The 19,763-nt window shown below is 44.8% G+C and overlaps 1 protein-coding gene across 2 annotated transcripts in view; it reads left to right on the top strand.

Moving 5' to 3' along the window:
- The window catches only part of NSMAF (neutral sphingomyelinase activation associated factor), a 665,048-nt gene that overhangs the window by 357,149 nt on the left and 288,136 nt on the right, over positions 1-19,763 (top strand). For both annotated transcript variants that reach the window (XM_069220229.1, XM_069220228.1), the window contains exon 14: positions 5,722-5,801. In XM_069220229.1, coding sequence (XP_069076330.1) covers positions 5,722-5,801 — 80 coding nt within the window. The remainder of the gene's footprint in view (positions 1-5,721; positions 5,802-19,763) is intronic.

Below are 19,763 nucleotides of genomic sequence, written 5' to 3'. Positions count from 1 at the left end.
CGTAATCGTACTTCAGTCGCAGAAGGGCTAGTGGTATAGTTAGAGAATGTATGTCACAAACAATATATTACCTAAATCGCAATGTTATCCCCTCTAAGTCAGAAAAAAATGACAAAAGGCGACTCTTTAATTAGTCCACCATAACAAGGGAAACAGAGACACTGGAACCAACCTAAAGCTCACCTAAGAGATGAAAAATGCACAGAATCTGTAAGTAGTTTCCTTTCATTCAAATTTAGGATTATTCAGATGACTGACATCTTCCTATTAGTCCGTGGTCACCATATACGTTTGTTGGTGATTGATCATGACTGTTGAAACCCAAAAGTATAGAGATTAGCTAAAAAAAAAAGGTCACCGGAAAGAATGAGGAGGCTGAGAAGTGGCTTGTGTGTGAGTTCCCCGAGTCATGGGTGGCGACTGGAGGCGTCCAGTGAGGCCCTGGCCCTGTCCTGCTTGGCTGAGGGATCATTGCTGAAGATCGCTCTTAGGCCCAGGAGTTGGCTCAGAGTGGATCAGGGGGCCACGCCATCAGCATCGGAAGAGTGCCTCCATTAAGGACGAGGTCAGGGTGTGCTATCACATCCCCAGATAACTTCTGTGCTTTATTGTGCTGCTGCATGGCCTAGTGAAGGGCATACACATGGCAGAGCTGAACTGTCTGTTTCTTTGCTCCTCAGCCCTCGGAGCACCCCCACCCCGCTGGTGCAGTATTCCCATCACCTGATGATGTGCCCTGGGCAGGGGGGCCCAAATTCACCAACTCCACCTGCCTGGAACGGAACCAGCAGACCCATCAGTCGCTTTGCATGGTCTGCAGACCCTTCACGTGGTGAGTGAGAGTAGTAAACAGCTGCCTCATTCACTGCTCATCTGCTTTGGGGCTGCCCTTGCTGTAGTATCTCGGGGCTGCGGTGCTCCCGCTCTCCCTCAGGGTAACATGTGGAGGACAAAGGACCCTCTTTAATACAGACTACAATAGAATACTATGTTAAGATGTTCACTGGGTAAGTGGCCGCTGTTCTGGGTGATTCCCTATTGCATTTACAGGAAGAGGGCGAGTGGTGAATTGGTGCTTTCCTGAGCTTCCCTGGAAGCCTCTTTTAAAAAGCACGATCTTCGGAAAACTGTGGAGTGAGTGACTTGGCCTGAAACATGCCTTTCTGCCACAGAGGATCAGGTCCAGGATGCACAGGGAAAAATCACTAAAGATTACAAAGCACTTGTAGGACCTAGTGGAGGATGCAGAAAGTAGATCAAGGTGCAATAGTGTTCTGATAGTGGGCATGTCTGAAGGATCTTAGGGTACAAACATGGAGGCTTTTCTGGTGCCATGGTTGGCATCTTGGCTTCCGCCGATGAAACTGCCATCAAGCTTTGGGGTGGAAAGAACCCATTGTGCCTTAGCTATAAAGGCCCTGTCAGGGGCACCCCTGTGTACAATCATTATTTGCCTCCTCAGCTACAAAGAAGCACGGTCCTTCTCAAAGCACAACAACTGGGCACCATGCACTATGATAAGCATACAATTATGCTCATTCACTGCGGTCAAGCAGAGGTTGCATGCAGTGCTGTTGGACTACATGATGCTGTTCCCAGCATGACTCAAGGTCATCTTTTTTGGTAAAACCTTTTTCTTTGACACCCCTGGGTCTGCCTGAGTGGGTTGAGAAAAGGAAAGCACTGCCTGCGCCCTGGGAACGCTGAGGCACTGGTGATGAGCATGAAGTGCTAGGGTCACCCCCAGTCAGCGTAGGAAGATATCTTGTAAGTGTTGGGGATTCCCTCGCCACAATCTGGTAGGGGAGGAGAATGATGGTGAACTTAGTGACTCTACTGACTGAAGTTCTAGCCACAATGATGCTCAGTTTCCATCTGAGTGAACTATGGGTGGGGACTCTCCTTTTACTAGTGATCTGTGACTGTGATGCTTTGAGTAGCTTCTCTACAACTGAAGAGGCGTGCAGGCTCTAAATGCTATCCTAGCCAGCAACCTAGATGGACCCCCCCCCCACTGGCTTACAATGCCACTATTTGCAGTCATTGATGAAGGACGGTTGGGGCTCAGAGCACTTATACTCATTGGGTGATCATGGTTTTGGGGGATTCACAGTTGTGGTAATCCCTTCCCCCCTTTTGATTCATTTGGGGGGGTCTTTTTTGTAGGGTGAAAGATGCTTCTGGGAAGTAAGTTTGGGGAGGGGTAGTTGGCGGGTATGGTAAATTGATGGTTTTTGATGTTTGTGTTGTTCTTTTACACTTGCAAATATACAGAGGCTCCTAGTGGATAGATGCTGAGATTAGGTTACCATGCCATGATGCCCACCCTGAGAAGAGTGTAACTCCAGCTAACACTACAGGCCCCACTCTCCTGCCCCTTGTATGAACCAAGCCATATCGGTGCCACCAGGCTAGAGATGACTTGCACATCTTTCAGAGGATGCTTGCAGCACTTCAGCACTCCCAACATGCCTGAGAATACTAGTGCTAAGGTAATAGTAAATTCTGCTAAGTAACTTAGAATACAAAGGGCCTAAATGATAACCTCAAGAGATGGGCTGTTATGCTCTGTTAACCGCCATGCCCCAGAAGCCCTCCTACTCCAAGAAATGCACTTGCTAGGCATTGGGCCCAGCACCAGGGGAACCCATTGGATTTCATCCAGGTTTTGGAGGAGGCAGCAAAAGACGTGCAGTGGTGGCTCAACTGCAATTGGACCGTGGCAGAACCCCCTCCCTTTTCAACCCAGAGGTGATGGCGGTGACAGATGCATCACTACTTGATTTGGGAAATCATCTGGGGAGGTGGAGATCAGAGGACTCTGGCCTCCAGCTAAGACCCCGCTCCACATCAAACTGTTGGAGTTGCAGGCCATTCACCTATCGCCAAAGGCCTTCCACCAATCTGTCAATAGGGGTGGGGTCCTATGCTAGGAGCCTCTTCGCCTTAGGATCTGACTGGAGCAACACAGCATTTCCCTGGTCGTGTTCCATTCAGTGGAAGCTTTAAATGCCAGAATGGACAAGCTCAGCCAGTGGTGCCTGGCAGTTCATGAATGGTGGTTATGTGCTGTGGTTGCACAGGGCATCTTGCAGCAATGGGGAAAACCCCATGGGGATCTTTTAACCACTGAAGAGAACACACAATGTCCAAACATTTGCACACTGGAGTTTTCAAGAAGGCTGTTGGTCAGAGACGCATTCCAGGTAGACTGGAGCACGCAACACCTTAGGTCTTTTCGCCACTTCATCTTCTGCCTCAAGTTCTGAAGATCTTCAGGAATGATTGGGCACGTTATCCTAGTAGCCCCAGATTGGGCAAGGAGACCGTGGTATGCAGAACTTTTGGGCATGAGCATTTGTCATCCGAAAGGATTATGGGTGGGTGATCATCTCTCTGTAGGATCCAAAGAGGGACAAAGGCAAGGTGGTGCAGATAAGGACATTAAGGTGAATAGTCCTCTGCATCAAGATCTACCGTTCTCTGCCACAAACCAACCTCCAAAGGGGTTAAGGGCCCATTCCCCCAGGCCAATGCTGCTACCACTGCACTGGCATGCTGAGTGCCTGTATTTGGCATCTGCAACGTGGGCAACACAGTCACAAAGCACTTCTGCCTTCACAGCCAGGTCCAACGAGAAGGTCATTTCGCCTGCTTGATTCTGCAAGACTTTTTGAAATGAGCACATACCATAGACCCTAAACCTTTGGGAGGTATTGCTTTGGTTTATTCTGAGGTGAAAAATCTATGGTTAGAAGTATACATTAGAAGCATAAGTTACTTACCTTGGGTAACACAATTTCTGGTGAATAGGCTGTCTAGCTGCAGATTCCTTACTTTCTTCCCTCTTCCTTGTTTTGTGGAATGGTCTCCTTTTCTGTCTAAAAAGGTAATTTGTCTGCTCACTGGTATTGCTGTTTACTTTTGGAATGACCATGGACCATCAGCTTGAATAAGTAAAGCTTATAAGTGCCTGTCTTCATCACTTCTGGAGGAGAACTAAGTTGGTGTTGAGGTGCAAGAGGCAGACAGGGTGTCACGGTTTCAGGCGTGTCTGATCAGGACTCTGGTTGGGACACCCCTTGAGGTCACAGAATATCCCAAAGTGGTAGTGTACTGGGGCAGAAGAGCAGCTAAAGGCATACACGGGAAAGGATAGCAATGGACAGGCACAGGAAAACAGGAAAGTAAAAGCAGAGCAATCTTAGTGTGAACAAACAGGAAACGGATTACTAATGGACAAACACACTGGGGTTACCACTAAGGTTGTACACAGGGTAGGGCTTATATACTAGGACGAGACAGGAAGTAACAAAACAGGAACAAAGAGTGACACCGTATTGGGTTGGGAAAGCCACATAGGAAAGAATAGGAAAAAAGTAGCAGTATAAAAGGAAAAAGAAAGAAGGCATGCTGGGAAGAAGGAAACACCAAGAAAAAAACATCATGGACACCAGAACAAGAAAAAGAAATGAAGGTGGAAAACGGAGAAGAAAAACGGAAGAAAGAATAGGGTTCTGATCGGGTAAGTAAGGGAAAAAGGTATCAGGGCTGCAGGCAGGAAGAGCAGCGTGACCGGGAACGCGAGATGTGCTTACCGGACTGCGTTGAGAATAGACAGGTAAAAATGCAGGGCGCGTCGATGCTGCCGCTCCGAGTATCGGAGCGTTGTCCCGACCGCAGTGCGCAAGAGGGACACCGCGGCCCCACACAGGGAGCATTGCTGTTGTTCTGATCCCATCTGGCACATGAGGATATTCTAAAGGTGAGGATCCTAGGTTTAGATAGAGTATCCGGAAACCAGAAAAAGCTTTACTGAAGGCAAGTAACATTTAACCCACAAATTGTATGTATTTTCCACAATGGCTGTTACAATGGATTTATCGGATTTAATGGATAAATCTCATCCCTCCAACTTTTATATTTTTTCTGATGTTTGTAGTATTGTACTTAGAATAGTGTGCATGAATATCTTTTTTTAATGTTTTTTGGTTGGAGTTAGGTAACTACTTTTTATTCTTTCTGTATTTTATAAGAACTATTTTAAGGTACCTGATATAGTTTTAAAGTAATCGTTTTTAATTATTTTACATTGTATTTTTGTTTTTACATTATTTTACATGTTTTCTTTGCATGAGACACACATATGTTTCAGTTAGTTTTAAAAATATTTTTGTAATTCTGTATTATGTTGTTAAATTGAAATTAGACATGTTTATTTTTATATATAACAAATATTAAAATGTAAGCATTATAAGTAATTTATTAAATGTATTTTAAATTAAAATGTAATGTTAGATTTTGTAAATACTTTTTCATGTTTTTAAAAGTTTAATATGTTGTTTTTTTATTTATTTATCAAATGAATGCTTGCACCTTTAATTTGTTATACATCTTGTAGCAATGTATTACATTCAAAAATAACTTTTTAAAGGTATAGTCATTTTAAATACATTCAAATTAAAAAACAAATCAATATTTTTGGCCACAATACTGTGTAGTCAATATTATTTTGTTTCACAAAACTAGTTTGTAAAGTTGATATTGTGGTTTGGTCCTCGATATCTTTACAAAAATATTTTTGTGGCGGATGTTTTAGTCTGAAAATAATCATTTGTATAGTAAAATTGTAATGTTGATATTGATGTTGTTAATTGACTTGAGAACTGTACATTTTGTTTTCCTGTCATTGTCACCACAGTTGTATTCTTATTTTTCCAGATTTACTAAATGCTGACACATTTAGAGACCTTGGGAAACCAATTGGTGCACTCAATAAAGATCGGCTGGACAGATTGTTGGTAAGCTTCCATTCATTCAAAGAGTGCCTGCACTCCTATGTTTCAATCAGACATTTTGTTTGTCATTTCATCCATTTACTATCTATGTAGTCTCAATTATTTATTTTTAATGTTGATTAGCACATCATGGCCTTTTCCAAAGTATCCTCTGTAAGGTTAATGTCTCCTTTGATCCACTCTTTACCTCTCTTCCATCCTTTGACTCAGTATGCTAAACCTCTCAGTTTCTATTACATTTCTTATATGTTGTTCCGTTGTCAACGTTCCTGATTGTTGTATTACTTAATTGTGTCTCAGTGATATGAAATTATCTTACTTGGATTATTGAGTTCTCCACCTCTTTGGTTGCAGCAATTTTACACTTTTTTTCTGCAGTTCAGTTGCTGTCATGCTTCCTCAGTATTTCATCACACCTTCCTTTACTAGTCTTCTGATCCTCTCTTCATGTGCCGGTACTTTGATGAATGGAAATTATTTTTGCCCATTCCTTCACGGTACAGTCTTATTTAATATCCTCCATTTTTCCTCACACTTTACTAACCTTGTGCAACGTTTTTAATTTTTTCAGTTAAGTCTGTTTCCATTCAGTTTCCCAGTTTTAATTATTTTCAGTATCTTACTCTATACCTTTTTCTCCAACACTTTCAATCTTGCTTTTCTGTAGCCTTTTTGCAAATAGAGAACAAATGGGAAAAACACTTGTAGGAGGCTGGCCTGGTTTGTAGTGGGTACTTAAGGTACTTACGCCTTATACCAGGTCCGTTTATCCCTTATTAGTGAAATGTAGGCAGTGTCTAGAATCCAGGCTGTCTAGAGGTAGCTGTAGGCAGAGCAGCCAAGGCTGAGCTAGGAGACATGCAGAGCTCTTGCAATACCACTGTAGTCACACAGTACTAACACACAAGAAAGACAATACTTGGTGTTACCAAAATTAAAGGTACTTTATTTTAGTGACACAAGGCTAAAAATATCTTAGAGGCTGTACTCCTTTAGAAGGTAAGTATCATACACGAAATATACCCCAGTAACCAAAATCAGGTAAGTAAACAGTCATAAAATAGTGCAGATAGTGAAAACCACTACAGGTTACAATGGGCCTGGGGGAACACAAACCATATACTAAAATAGTGGAATGTGAATGTCTGTTTCCACCCTAGGCAAGAGTAGTGTGTAGAGGGGTGCTGGGAGTGTAAGAAAACACCAAAGGTAAGTAAAGTACCCCACCCCAGAGCCCAAGAAAATGGATTAAAGTATAGCAAGTTTCCTCCTAACACACTAGAAGTCGTGATAAAGAATTATGCGAAAACCAAGGAAGACACCAACGATGGATTCCTGGACCTGAAGACCTGCGGAGAGAGGAGACCAAGTCCAAGAACAGCTGAAGAGTCCCGGAAGAACAGGAGCCCCTGCTAACCCGGATGAAGGTGCAAAAGTGGATTCTCCAGTTAAAAGAAAAAGTTAGAAATGCACCAAAGAAGACAGCTGCGGGTTCCTGCTTGGTGCAAGAGATGTCCCACATCGAGTAGAAGAATGCAGGCTGGCTTTCATCGTTGGATTCCGCCAACAAGCCTTGGCTCATGCAAAAGACGTGTTTGGTGGGAGAAGGCACTACCTGGACCCAGGAGGGACCTGGGGGTCTCAACTCGGACTGAGGAGACAGAGGGGGCTCTCAGCACTTCAGAGAGCCCTCAGAATACCAAGCAGCACCCACAGGAGTCCCAGGACACGGGGACAAAGGAGTTGCAAATCACAGTCGTCGCAGCACTACACAAAGGGATCACATGCTGCTGGAGAACAACTCCGGGAACTGAGCGTTGCAGGATAGAGTGCTGGGGACCTGGGCTAGACTGGGCACGCAGGATTTCTGGGAGAAGCGCACAGAAGCCATAGGAGCTGCAAAACACGCAGTGCACAGGGGTACTGTCTGGCTCGGGGAGGCAAGCTCTTACCTCCACCGAATTTGAACAGTTGGACCTTTGGGCAGTCTGGGTCACTTTGGTCCACCACCTGTGTTCCAGGATCCATGCTTGTCGTCAGGAGAGGGGACCCGGAATACCGTTCGCTGCAGAGAGGTGTCTGCTGTAGCAAGGAAGTGGCTCTGTCACTCCACAGGAGATTCCTTCGGTCTTTCTGGTGCAGGATGAAGGCATGCAGTCCTCTGAGTGTGCACAACCTGGAAACTGTTGCAGTTGCTGGCAGGAGCTGAAGTTACAGAGTTGCAGTAGCCTTCTTGGATACTTTGTTGCAGTTGTAGATTTCTGGAGCAGGTCTGCAGTTGATCCAACTGTAGAAGGTGAAGCAGAGGTTGCAGAGGATTCCTGCTGGTTTCTTGCAAAACCGAATCTGAGGAATCACCCACAGGGGAGACCCTAAATAGCCCTCAGAAGGGGATTGGTCACCTAACCAGGTATGGACGTATCAGGACGGGTCTCTGACATCACCTGCTGGCACTGGCCACTCAGATGCTCCCAGAGTTTCCTGGCCATCCTGAAAACAAGATTCAGAACCCAGGGTTTCTCTGGAGGAGCTCTGGGCACCACCCCTCAGGTGGAGATGGACAGGGGAGTGGTCACTCCCCTTTCCTTTGTCCAGTTTTGTGCCAGAGCAGGGACTGGGGGGGTCCCTGAACCGGTGTAGACTGGATTATGCAATGAGCGCACCATCTGTGCCCTTCAAAGCACTTCCAGAGCCTCTGGGAGGAAACCCCTCCCACACCTGTAACACCTATTTCCAAAGGGAGAGGGTGTAACACCCCTCTCCTAAAGGAAATGCATTGTTTTGCCTTCCTGGGATTGAGCTGCTCAAGCCCCAGGATGGCAGAAGCCTATCTGTGAGGTGGCAGCAGTTGGGGCTGCATTGAAAACCTCAGAAGGCTGGTATGGCAGTACTGGGGGTCCATGGGGAAGCCCCCAGGGTGCATAGAATTGGCCCCCAATACCAGAATCAGATTGGGAGTACAATTTCCAGTTCCTAGACACCTTAAACAGGGCCATATTCGGAGTTACCATTGTGAAGCTACATATATGTATTGACCTATATTTAGTGCACACTTATAATGGCGTCCCCGCACTCACGAAGTCCTGGTAAATGGGCCTGCATGATGTGGGGGCACCTCTGCTAGTGCAGGGGTGCCCTCACACACAGGTACTATGCACCTAGCCTTCAGGGCCTGAAGGTTAGACATGTATGTGACTTATAAGCTACCTGGTGCGGTGTAAATGGCTGTGAAATCGTGCTTATACTATTTCTCTCAGGCTGCAATGGCAGTCCTAAAGAAGTGTTTGTATGAGTTCCTTATGGGTGGCAAAAGAAATGCTGCAGCCCATAAGGATCTCCTGGAACCCCAATGTTCTTGGTACCTAGGTACCATATACTAGGGACTTATAAGGGGGGGGGTCCAGTATACCAATTTGGAATGAAATACTGTGTTACCAGTATGTAAGTACACATTTGGAACTAGAGATAGCATAAGCACTGGAGTTCTGATTAGCAAGACTCCAGTGACACAGTCAAGCATACTGACAACACAGTCAAACAAACTGACATGTAGGCCACAAACTGTGAGCACTGGGGTCCTGACTAGCAGGATCACAGTGACACACTAAAAACACACTGACAAACAGGCCAAAAATGGGGGTAACCATGCTAGAAATAGGCTACTTTCTCACAACACTGCCGTGCACAGACCTCTAAATCCCAGCCACTGCAAATACAGCTGTTTTTCTTTTCACACCATATTATTTGTATATCGATCCCTGAACTCCTGAAACTGATGTTGCTCCATGTTCAATAATTGCACATTTAGATATTGTATTAATATTGCAGGGTACATTAAAAAAGGTGTTTTAGGTTTGGGTAATACCCAGTTTTAGTTGTAGCTTCTAGATAGACTAAACGCCCTTCTCGGGCCTACTGCGTCACAGGCTCATGGATCAGACTCCGTTTCGTTGTTGCCCTCGGTGCCACGCTAAGTTCCTCTACACCGACTAGCAGTCTGTGTGTAATCTTTGCCTCTCTCCAGACCACAAGGAAGAAACCTGCAAGGCGTGCTGATCCTTCCGCTCCAAGAAGACTTTGCGGGATTGCAGAGCACGTCAGCTGGAGATTACATCAAAGTCGAATGAACAAACGCTCTACGTTTCCGGTGAGGAACAGGCGAAGACTGCAGTTTCCATCGCAGACTCCAATTCCGACCATGACTCAGATGCGGACAGGTAAGTTACTCCTCCAGCGCAGTACGTGAGTACGCCAGTCCCTTCCCATCACCAAAAACATCCCAAAAGTCAACACAAATGGTTTTGGGTCCACCACTGTTTACCGGCCATGGTCGGGCCTGAAAGTTACATCTCGACGACCGGCCCTCTGGTTCGGTGTTGAAAAAGACCAAAATATGTTCGACCACACAGATTGCCACACCTCTTTCGGGATCAAGTCACAAGTTGGAGTCTTTCACTTTGGAACCGAAAAATTACCATACCACCTTCGAGCCGAAGCAGCCAAGCTCTTTTTCAGAGCCAAAAAAACTCCCATCTGCTTCAGAGTCCACATTTTTGGTCCGATTAAAGCCGTCAAACACCACGCTTTTGGAGCACAAAACGATAGGAAGCAAATATGTGCCATCTACAGAGGAATCAGCAGACATTAAGCCTGTTCTTGAGGTGATGGACCATCAACAAAGGAAAATACAGATTCAAAAGGCACTGCGAAGATTATTACCGCTCCTCCTTCAATAACAAAGAGGAAGCTGTCTTTCCAAGAAAGTTTGGAACCTGGGCCTTCACCTGCAAACAATTTTAAGCATAAGGAGAAACCAAAGACAGTACAACAGTCTTCTCCACCGCAGTCTCCATTGCTTTCAAATTCTCCACCACCTTAGACTGCACCACCACCACCTTCACCTACACAGTATTTCATGCAATCTCCTGTCTCTTCACATGAGGATTATATGGGCGACAATACTTACAATGTAGACCCATGGGATGTACAGGGAGTGCAGAATTATTAGGCAAGTTGTATTTTTGAGGATTAATTTTATTATTGAACAACAACCATGTTCTCAATGAACCCAAAAAACTCATTAATATCAAAGCTGAATATTTTTGGAAGTAGTTTTTAGTTTGTTTTTAGTTTTAGCTATGTTAGGGGGATATCTGTGTGTGCAGGTGACTATTACTGTGCATAATTATTAGGCAACGTAACAAAAAACAAATATATACCCATTTCAATTATTTATTATTACCAGTGAAACCAATATAACATCTCAACATTCACAAATATACATGTCTGACATTCAAAAACAAAACAAAAACAAATCAGTGACCAATATAGCCACCTTTCTTTGCAAGGACACTCAAAAGCCTGCCATCCATGGATTCTGTCAGTGTTTTGATCTGTTCACCATCAACATTGCGTGCAGCAGCAACCACAGCCTCCCAGACACTGTTCAGAGAGGTGTACTGTTTTCCCTCCTTGTAAATCTCACATTTGATGATGGACCACAGGTTCTCAATGGGGTTCAGATCAGGTGAACAAGGAGGCTATGTCATTAGATTTCCTTCTTTTATACCCTTTCTTGCCAGCCACGCTGTGGAGTACTTGGACGCGTGTGATGGAGCATTGTCCTGCATGAAAATCATGTTTTTCTTGAAGGATGCAGACTTCTTCCTGTACCACTGCTTGAAGAAGGTGTCTACCAGGAACTGGCAGTAGGACTGGGAGTTGAGCTTGACTCCATCCTCAACCCGAAAAGGCCCCACAAGCTCATCTTTGATGATACCAGCCCAAACCAGTACTCCACCTCCACCTTGCTGGCGTCTGAGTCGGACTGGAGCTCTCTGCCCTTTACCAATCCAGCCACGGGCCCATCCATCTGGCCCATCAAGACTCACTCTCATTTCATCAGTCCATAAAACCTTAGAAAATCAGTCTTGAGATATTTCTTGGCCCAGTCTTGACGTTTCAGCTTGTGTGTCTTGTTCAGTGGTGGTCGTCTTTCAGCCTTTCTTACCTTGGCCATGTCTCTGAGTATTGCACACCTTGTGCTTTTGGGCACTCCAGTGATGTTGCAGCTCTGAAATATGGCCAAACTGGTGGCAAGTGGCATCGTGGCAGCTGCACGCTTGACTTTTCTCAGTTCATGGGCAGTTATTTTGCGCCTTGGTTTTTCCACACGCTTCTTGCGACCCTGTTGACTATTTTGAATGAAACGCTTGATTGTTCGATGATCACGCTTCAGAAGCTTTGCAATTTTAAGAGTGCTGCATCCCTCTGCAAGATATCTCACTATTTTTGACTTTTCTGAGCCTGTCATGTCCTTCTTTTGACCCATTTTGCCAAAGGAAAGGAAGTTGCGTAATAATTATGCACACCTGATATAGGGTGGTGATGTCATTAGACCACACCCCTTCTCATTACAGAGATGCACATCACCTAATATGCTTAATTGGTAGTAGGCTTTCGAGCCTATACAGCTTGGAGTAAGACAACATGCATAAAGAGGATGATGTGGTCAAAATACTCATTTGCCTAATAATTCTGCACTCCCTGTATATGATTCCGACCCTATCCCATTTAATGACCCTGATCGAGATCCCACTAGGCCATCTCCACCAGAAGACACCACAGCCTATAATCAGGTGATTGCTAGACCAGCCACATACCACAATGTGTAGCTGCACTCTGCACCCACAGAGGATGACTTTCTATTTAGCACCCTATCCTCTACACATAAACAGTACCAATGTTTGCCAATGCTACCAGGCATGCTAAAACATGCTGATGATACTTTTGAAGAACCAGCAAAGGCTAGAGTACTCACACCTCGGGTGGACAAAAAATATAAAGCTGAACCATCAGATCCACTCTTCATTACACAACAATTACCACCTGTTTACATTGTTGTCAGTGCAGCTAGAAAGAGGGCAAACAGTCAGTCCACATGGAATGCTCCTCCCCCTGATAAAGAAAGCCCCAAATTCGATTCAGCAGGCAAAATGGTGGCAACTCAAGCTGCAAAGCAGTGGAGAATTGCTAACTCACAAAATCTTTTAGCCAGGTATGACAGGGCCCATTGGGACGAGATGCAGGAGTTCCTCCAATATCTCCCTACAGGCCTCCAAAAGACAATCAAATTAGATGAACCCTAGACACAGCTGAACCCACAGCTAGGGGAATAAATACTAGTATTATGATCAGAAGGCATACTTGGTTGTGGTCCTCAGGATCCAAACCTGAGATACAGCAAGCGGTCCTTAATATGCAGTTTAACAACTGACCAGAGGTCAATACCACCATTTGAAAAATTAAAAAAGGACTCAGATACTGCACAGGACCTGGGTGCCATTTATACAACACCTTTTCGGGGTACGTTTTGCAAGCCCCAATTCAGAAGGGGTTTTAAACCCCAAACATTAGAGGTCTCTACGTCCCAACAAAAACAGGGACAACAGTATTATTCTATGGGATATTCCAGAGGATCCTGTAGAGGACAACTTCAGACGTAGGGGCAAATTCACTGCAACAAGAGGTGTCTCCACCTCATCAAAGCAGTGAACTTCTCTGTGTCCCCACACAGCACACATCTCCTGTGGGAGGAAGACTGCAACATTTCTACCATCAGTGGCACAAAATTACATGAGATCAGTGGGTACTGTCAATTACTGGCAATGATTATTGCCTAGCACGCATCTCCACTCCACAAAATATTTCCACTCGCTCACACAGGCTTTCTCCGGAACACACTGTTCGGCTAAAACAAAAGGTAGAATCTCTTCTACTCAAAGGTGCAGTTGAGGTAGTACCTATCACTCAACAAGGAACAGGATTATATTCTCTACACTTCCTCATACAAAAAAAGGATGACATTCTCAGACCAATACTCAATCTAAGACCTCTCATTCTGTACATCCTCTCATAGCATTTCCACATGGTCACTCTTCAGGATGTCATCCCTTTGTTACAAAAACAAGACTATATGACCGCATTAGATCTACAAGATGCTTACTTCCATATTCCCATACATCCAGCACACCGCAAATACTTGAGGTTTGTGATAGCAAGCAAGCAGTACCAATTCAAAGTGCTACCCTTTGGAGTAACAACAGCACCAAGGGTATTTATAAAATGCCTAGCAGTGGTTGCAGCATACCTCAGAAGACAGTACATACATGTCTTTCACTATCTGGACAACTAGCTCACAAAAGCCAGCACCATTCAAACCAGTCAACAACAACACACAATACACAATCAATGCACTAAACAGTCTATGGTTCACTATCAATTACCAGAAGTCTCCCCTTCAGCCAGTGCAAATACAACCATACCTAGGAGCAATTCTGAACACTCAGCCAGCATTAGCCTACTCAAACCTACAAGGCATTCAATCATTCCCCAGCCTCATATCTCAGCTACAATACAATCAAAAACCCCTGCAACGGTGTCTTTCACAACATTGGTCTCAGGCACAGGGTCAACTTCACGATCTAATGTTGTTCGACCGCCAGACTTACAACTGTCTGCAATGGTGGAATCACACCAACTTATCAATAGGGCGGCCATTTCAGGACCCTGTGTCACAGACCATAATCACCACAGATGCATCAATGACAGGTTGGGGAGCTCATCTCAGCAATCTTACAAAACAGGGGGAATGGGACTCAGTCCAGCAGACTTACCACAAAACCACTTGAAATTGTTGGCAGTGTTCTTAGCACTCGAAGCATTCCAACCACAGTTCACACACAAGAGAGTGTTAATAAGAAAAGACAACATGACAACAATGTATTATTTGCAGAAACAAGGGGGGGGCACTCATCTCAATTGTCCCTTCTAGCACAGGCAATTTGGAAGTGGGCAATTCACAATCACCTTCACCTACTAGCAGAGTATATCCCAGGATACACAATCAACTAGTTGACCTCCTAAGCAGGACGCAGCAACAAATACACAAATGGGAGATTCGCCCACAAGTAGTTCAACAGTACTTTCACATATTGGGAATACCAAACATAAACCTCTTCGCAACAAGCGAAAACGCAAAATGCCCAAACTTTGTATCTAGGTACCCACACCCTCGATCCAATGACAATGCTCTATAGATCAATTGGACAGGGATCTTTGCTTGCATTTTTCCCCCTCTCCCATTAATTCAATTTCTGGTCAACAAGATCCGTCACACTTCCCTCACTATGATACTCATAGCTCCCACATGGGCACGTCAACACTGGTACACAACACTATTGGATCTATCTGTAGTACCACATCACAAGCACCCAAACAGACCAAACCTATTGACTCAAAACATTGTCAAATCAGGCATCCCAATCCCAGTATGCTCAACCTGATGATTTGGCTCCTGAAGTCATAGAGATTGGATAACTACAGCTTCCATCAGAATGTATGGATATTCTAAAGGAAGCACGTAAACCTACAACTAGGCTGTGTTAAGCAGCTAAATGGGAACGTTTTGTATATTACTGTCAACCCAAAAACATTGATCCACTTAAAGCATTGGTACAGGATATTGTATGTTATTTGCTTTACTTATAAAAAGCAAATCTTGCATATTCATCTATTAAGATTCATTTAACAGCAATATCAACCTACCTCCAAAATAAACAGTATACCTGTCATAAAAGTCCTGCCATAAAAGCTTTGGTGGAAGGCACTAAAAGAGTAATACCACCTATAGCTACACCAGCTCCTGCCTGGAATCTTAACATTGTGCTCACAAGGCTTATGGGTCCACCATTTGAACCCATGCATTCTTGTGCTCTTCAATTTCTCACATGCATTCACTTTAGAAGAACTCTTCTTCCAAATTCACAAACACAAAATAGGACTTAGAACAAAAGATTTATAAAAAATCTAAACAAATTTTGGTGGCTTTTCAATAGCCTCATGCAGGTAACCCGATTTTGGAACAAGGATTGGCCAAATGGATAGTAAAGTGTATTCAGACTTGCTGTCTTAAAGCTAAAAGGCAACTATTAGTAACTCCTAAATCTCATCCTACTAGAAAGAAAGAAGTTTCAATGGCATTCTTAGGAAATATACCAATGGCCGACATATGCAAAGCAGCCACATGGTCCACACCACACACATTTACTAAACACTACTGTGTGGATATACTATCTCGCCAACAAGTAAATACTGGTAAAGCAGTGTTTAAAACACTATTTCAAACTACTCCAACTCCTACAAGCTAACCACCCCTTATTTTAGGAGGGGGCTGCTTTTCAGTCTATGCAAAGCATGTGTATCTGTTGCTACACATGCCATTGAACGGAAAATGTCACTTACCCAATGTACATCTGTTCGTGGTATGTAGTGCTGCTGATTCACATGTGCCCTCCCTCCTCCCACGGAAGCCTGTAGCTGTTTGTGGTACTTTCTGTAAATATGTGTTCGATGGCATGTGTAGCTGCAGATACACATGCTGTGCACATCCCGCCATCTGGTGTTGGGCTCGGAGTGTTACAAGTTGTTTTTCTTCGAAGAAGTCTTTTCAAGTCACGAGATCGAGGGACTCCTCCCATTTCGGCTCCATTGCGCATGGGCGTCGACTCCATCTTAGAATGTTTTTTTTCCGCCATCGGGTTCGGACGTGTTCCTTTTCGCTCCGTGTTTCGGTTCGGAAAGTTAGTTAGAATCTCGGAAAAATCGCTGGTATTCTTTGCGTTCGGTATCGGGTTAGTTACAACAGATCGACACTGACTTTTGAAGAGCTCCGGTGCCCCTTTGGGGTTTTTTCGATTCCCCGTCTGGGCCTGGTCGGCCCGGCCACGTGTCTCTTCAAGGCTGATGGAACGGACCCCATTCCGCTTCTGCCCAAAATGTCATAACAAGTATCCGTATACAGATCAGCATCTGGTCTGTAACTTGTGTCTGTCTCCAGAGCACAAGGAGGATACCTGTGAAGCCTGTCGAGCGTTTCGGTCGAGGAAGACATTAAGAGACCGAAGAGCGAGAAGACTGCAGATGGCGTCGGCGCCGACAGGACAAGGGCGTTTCGAGGAGGAAGAAGAAACCTTCTCCATCCAGGAATCGGACTCGGACAAGCTCGATCCCGAAGAAACGCTGAAAACAGTGAGTAAGACGTCGAAACATAAAACTCACAAGAAGACAACAAAAGCCCAGGGGACGCCACCGCCAACAGGCCATGGCTTAACCCGAAAAATAGGTGACCAATCATCGGCACCAAAAAAGGGGAAGCTTGTGGCGAAGTCATCCAACTCCGGTCGAGATACCGCCACACAGCAATCTCGGGCCCGAGACAGCGGCTCCGAGCAGATTCGGCACCGAAATGGGTCGGCACCGAGACACCACGATGCCGAAAATAGAGAAGGTTTCCTCAGAGGCCAAAAAGGCGACCGAAAAGGTTTTGATTCCGAAACATCCAGCCTCGGAACCGAAAACAGGTTCCTACACAGAGGAACAGGGATTGTCTTCCCAGATGCAAGGACATAAGTTCGGAGAAGAACTTGAATCAGTAGAGCCAGACTACACTCAAAGAAGGCTCCACATTCAAAAAGACACAGGGAAGATAATCACTCTTCCCCCAATTAAGATGAAAAGAAGACTTGCCTTTCAAGAAAATGACAAGCAGCCACAGGCAAAGGTGGCAAGACAAACAACTCCACCACCATCTCCACCACCATCAATGCACACATCACCGGTAGCCACTCCACCACTGATGCAATTCCCGACTCATACTGCAATGAGTCAAGATGATCCCGACACATGGGACCTTTATGATGCTCCTGTATCAGATAACAGCCCAGACTGTTACCCTGCGAGGCCGTCGCCACCTGAAGACAGTACATCCTACACGCAGGTGATCTCAAGGGCAGCTGCTTTTCATAACGTCACCTTGCATGCAGAACCAATTGAGGGTGACTTTTTGTTTAATACATTATCCTCCACTCATAGCCAATACCAAAGCTTACCTATGCTCCCGGGAATGCTAAAACATTCCAAACAAATATTTCAGGATCCTGTAAAAGGCAGAGCCATAACTCCAAGGGTGGAGAAGAAGTATAAACCACCGCCAACAGACCCTTTTTATATTACGCAGCAATTAACACCATACTCTGTGGTTGTCGGTGCAGCTCGCAAGAGAGCAAACTTTCATACCTCGGGAGACGCACCACCTCCAGACAAGGAGAGTCAGAAATTCGATGCTGCGGGTAAAAGGGTTGCAGCACAAGCAGCAAACCAATGGCGCATTGCCAACTCACGAGCACTTTTGGCAAGATACGATAGAGCTCATTGGGACGAAATGCAGCATTTCATAGAACACTTACCCAAAGAGTTCCAGAAAAGGGCACAACAAGTGGTGGAAGAAGGACAAAGTATCTCCAATAATCAGATACGGTCAGCAATGGATGCAGCAGATACGGCTGCAAGGACAGTAAATACTGCAGTAACGATAAGGAGACACGCATGGTTGCGTACGTCAGGATTCAAGCCGGATATACAACAAGCCGTGCTGAATATGCCCTTTAATGAACAGCAGTTGTTTGGGCCGGAAGTCGACACTGCTATTGAGAAACTCAAAAAAGATACTGATACGGCAAAAGCCATGGGTGCACTCTACTCCCCACAGAGCAGAGGCACATTTCGCAAAACACAATTTAGGGGAGGGTTTCGAGGCCAACCTACAGAGGCCACAACCTCACAAGCAAGGCCCACTTATCAAAGCCAATATCAGCGTGGAAGTTTTCGAGGGCAATATAGAGGGGGACAATTCCAAAAGAATAGAGGGAAGTTCCAAAGCCCCAAAACTCCTCAAAACAAGCAGTGACTTCCAAGTCACACATCCCCAACACATAACACCTGTAGGGGGGAGACTAAGCAAATTTGACAAACATTGGGAGGAGATAACAACAGACACTTGGGTTCTGGCAATTATCCAGCATGGTTATTGCATAGAATTTCTCAAATTCCCTCCAAACGTCCCACCGAAAACACACAATATGTCAAAACAACATATAGATCTTCGAGGACTAGAAGTTCAGGCATTGCTACAGAAAGAAGCAATAGAATTAGTACCAAACCAACAGAAAGGAACAGGAGTTTACTCTCTGTACTTTCTCATACCCAAAAAAGACAAGAGTCTGAGACCTATATTAGATCTCAGAACATTAAATACCTACATCAAATCAGATCACTTTCACATGGTGACATTACAGGACGTAATCCCACTGCTCAAACAACAAGACTACATGACCACACTAGACCTAAAGAATGCATATTTCCATATACTGATACATCCTTCACACAGAAAGTACTTAAGGTTTGTATTCCAAGGGGTACATTACCAATTCAGGGTGTTGCCATTCGGAATAACAACTGCGCCAAGAGTTTTTACAAAATACCTGGCAGTCGTAGCTGCACATATCAGAAGGCAGCAAATACATGTGTTCCCGTACCTAGACGATTGGTTAATCAAAACCAACATGCTAGAACGGTGTTCACAACACACAAAGTGTGTAATAGAAAGCCTCCACAAACTAGGTTTCTCAATCAACTACACAAAGTCACACCTTCTGCCGTGTCAAACACAGCAATACTTAGGGGCGACAATCAACACAGCAAAAGGGATTGCCACTCCAAGCCCACAAAGGGTTCAGGCATTTCACAATGTAATACAGGCCATGTATCCAAACCAAAAAATACAAGTCAAAATGGTGATGTAACTACTAGGCATGATGTCCTCATGCATAGCCATTGTCACAAACGCAAGGTTGCACATACGGCCCTTACAACAGTGCCTGGCATCACAATGGTCATAGGCACAGGGTCAACTTCTAGATCTGGTGTTGGTAGACCGCCAAACATACACCTCGCTTAAAGGTGGAACAGTATAAATTTAAACCAAGGGCGGCCTTTCCAAGACCCAGTGCCACAATATGTAATAACGACAGATGCCTCCATGATAGGGTGGGGAGCACACCTCAATCA

This window comes from Pleurodeles waltl, chromosome 2_2, assembly GCF_031143425.1.
Source record: "Pleurodeles waltl isolate 20211129_DDA chromosome 2_2, aPleWal1.hap1.20221129, whole genome shotgun sequence".
Classification (NCBI taxonomy): domain Eukaryota; kingdom Metazoa; phylum Chordata; class Amphibia; order Caudata; family Salamandridae; genus Pleurodeles; species Pleurodeles waltl.
Note: the sequence above shows the minus strand (reverse complement) of the source record. Positions and strands in the feature narration are given on the sequence as shown.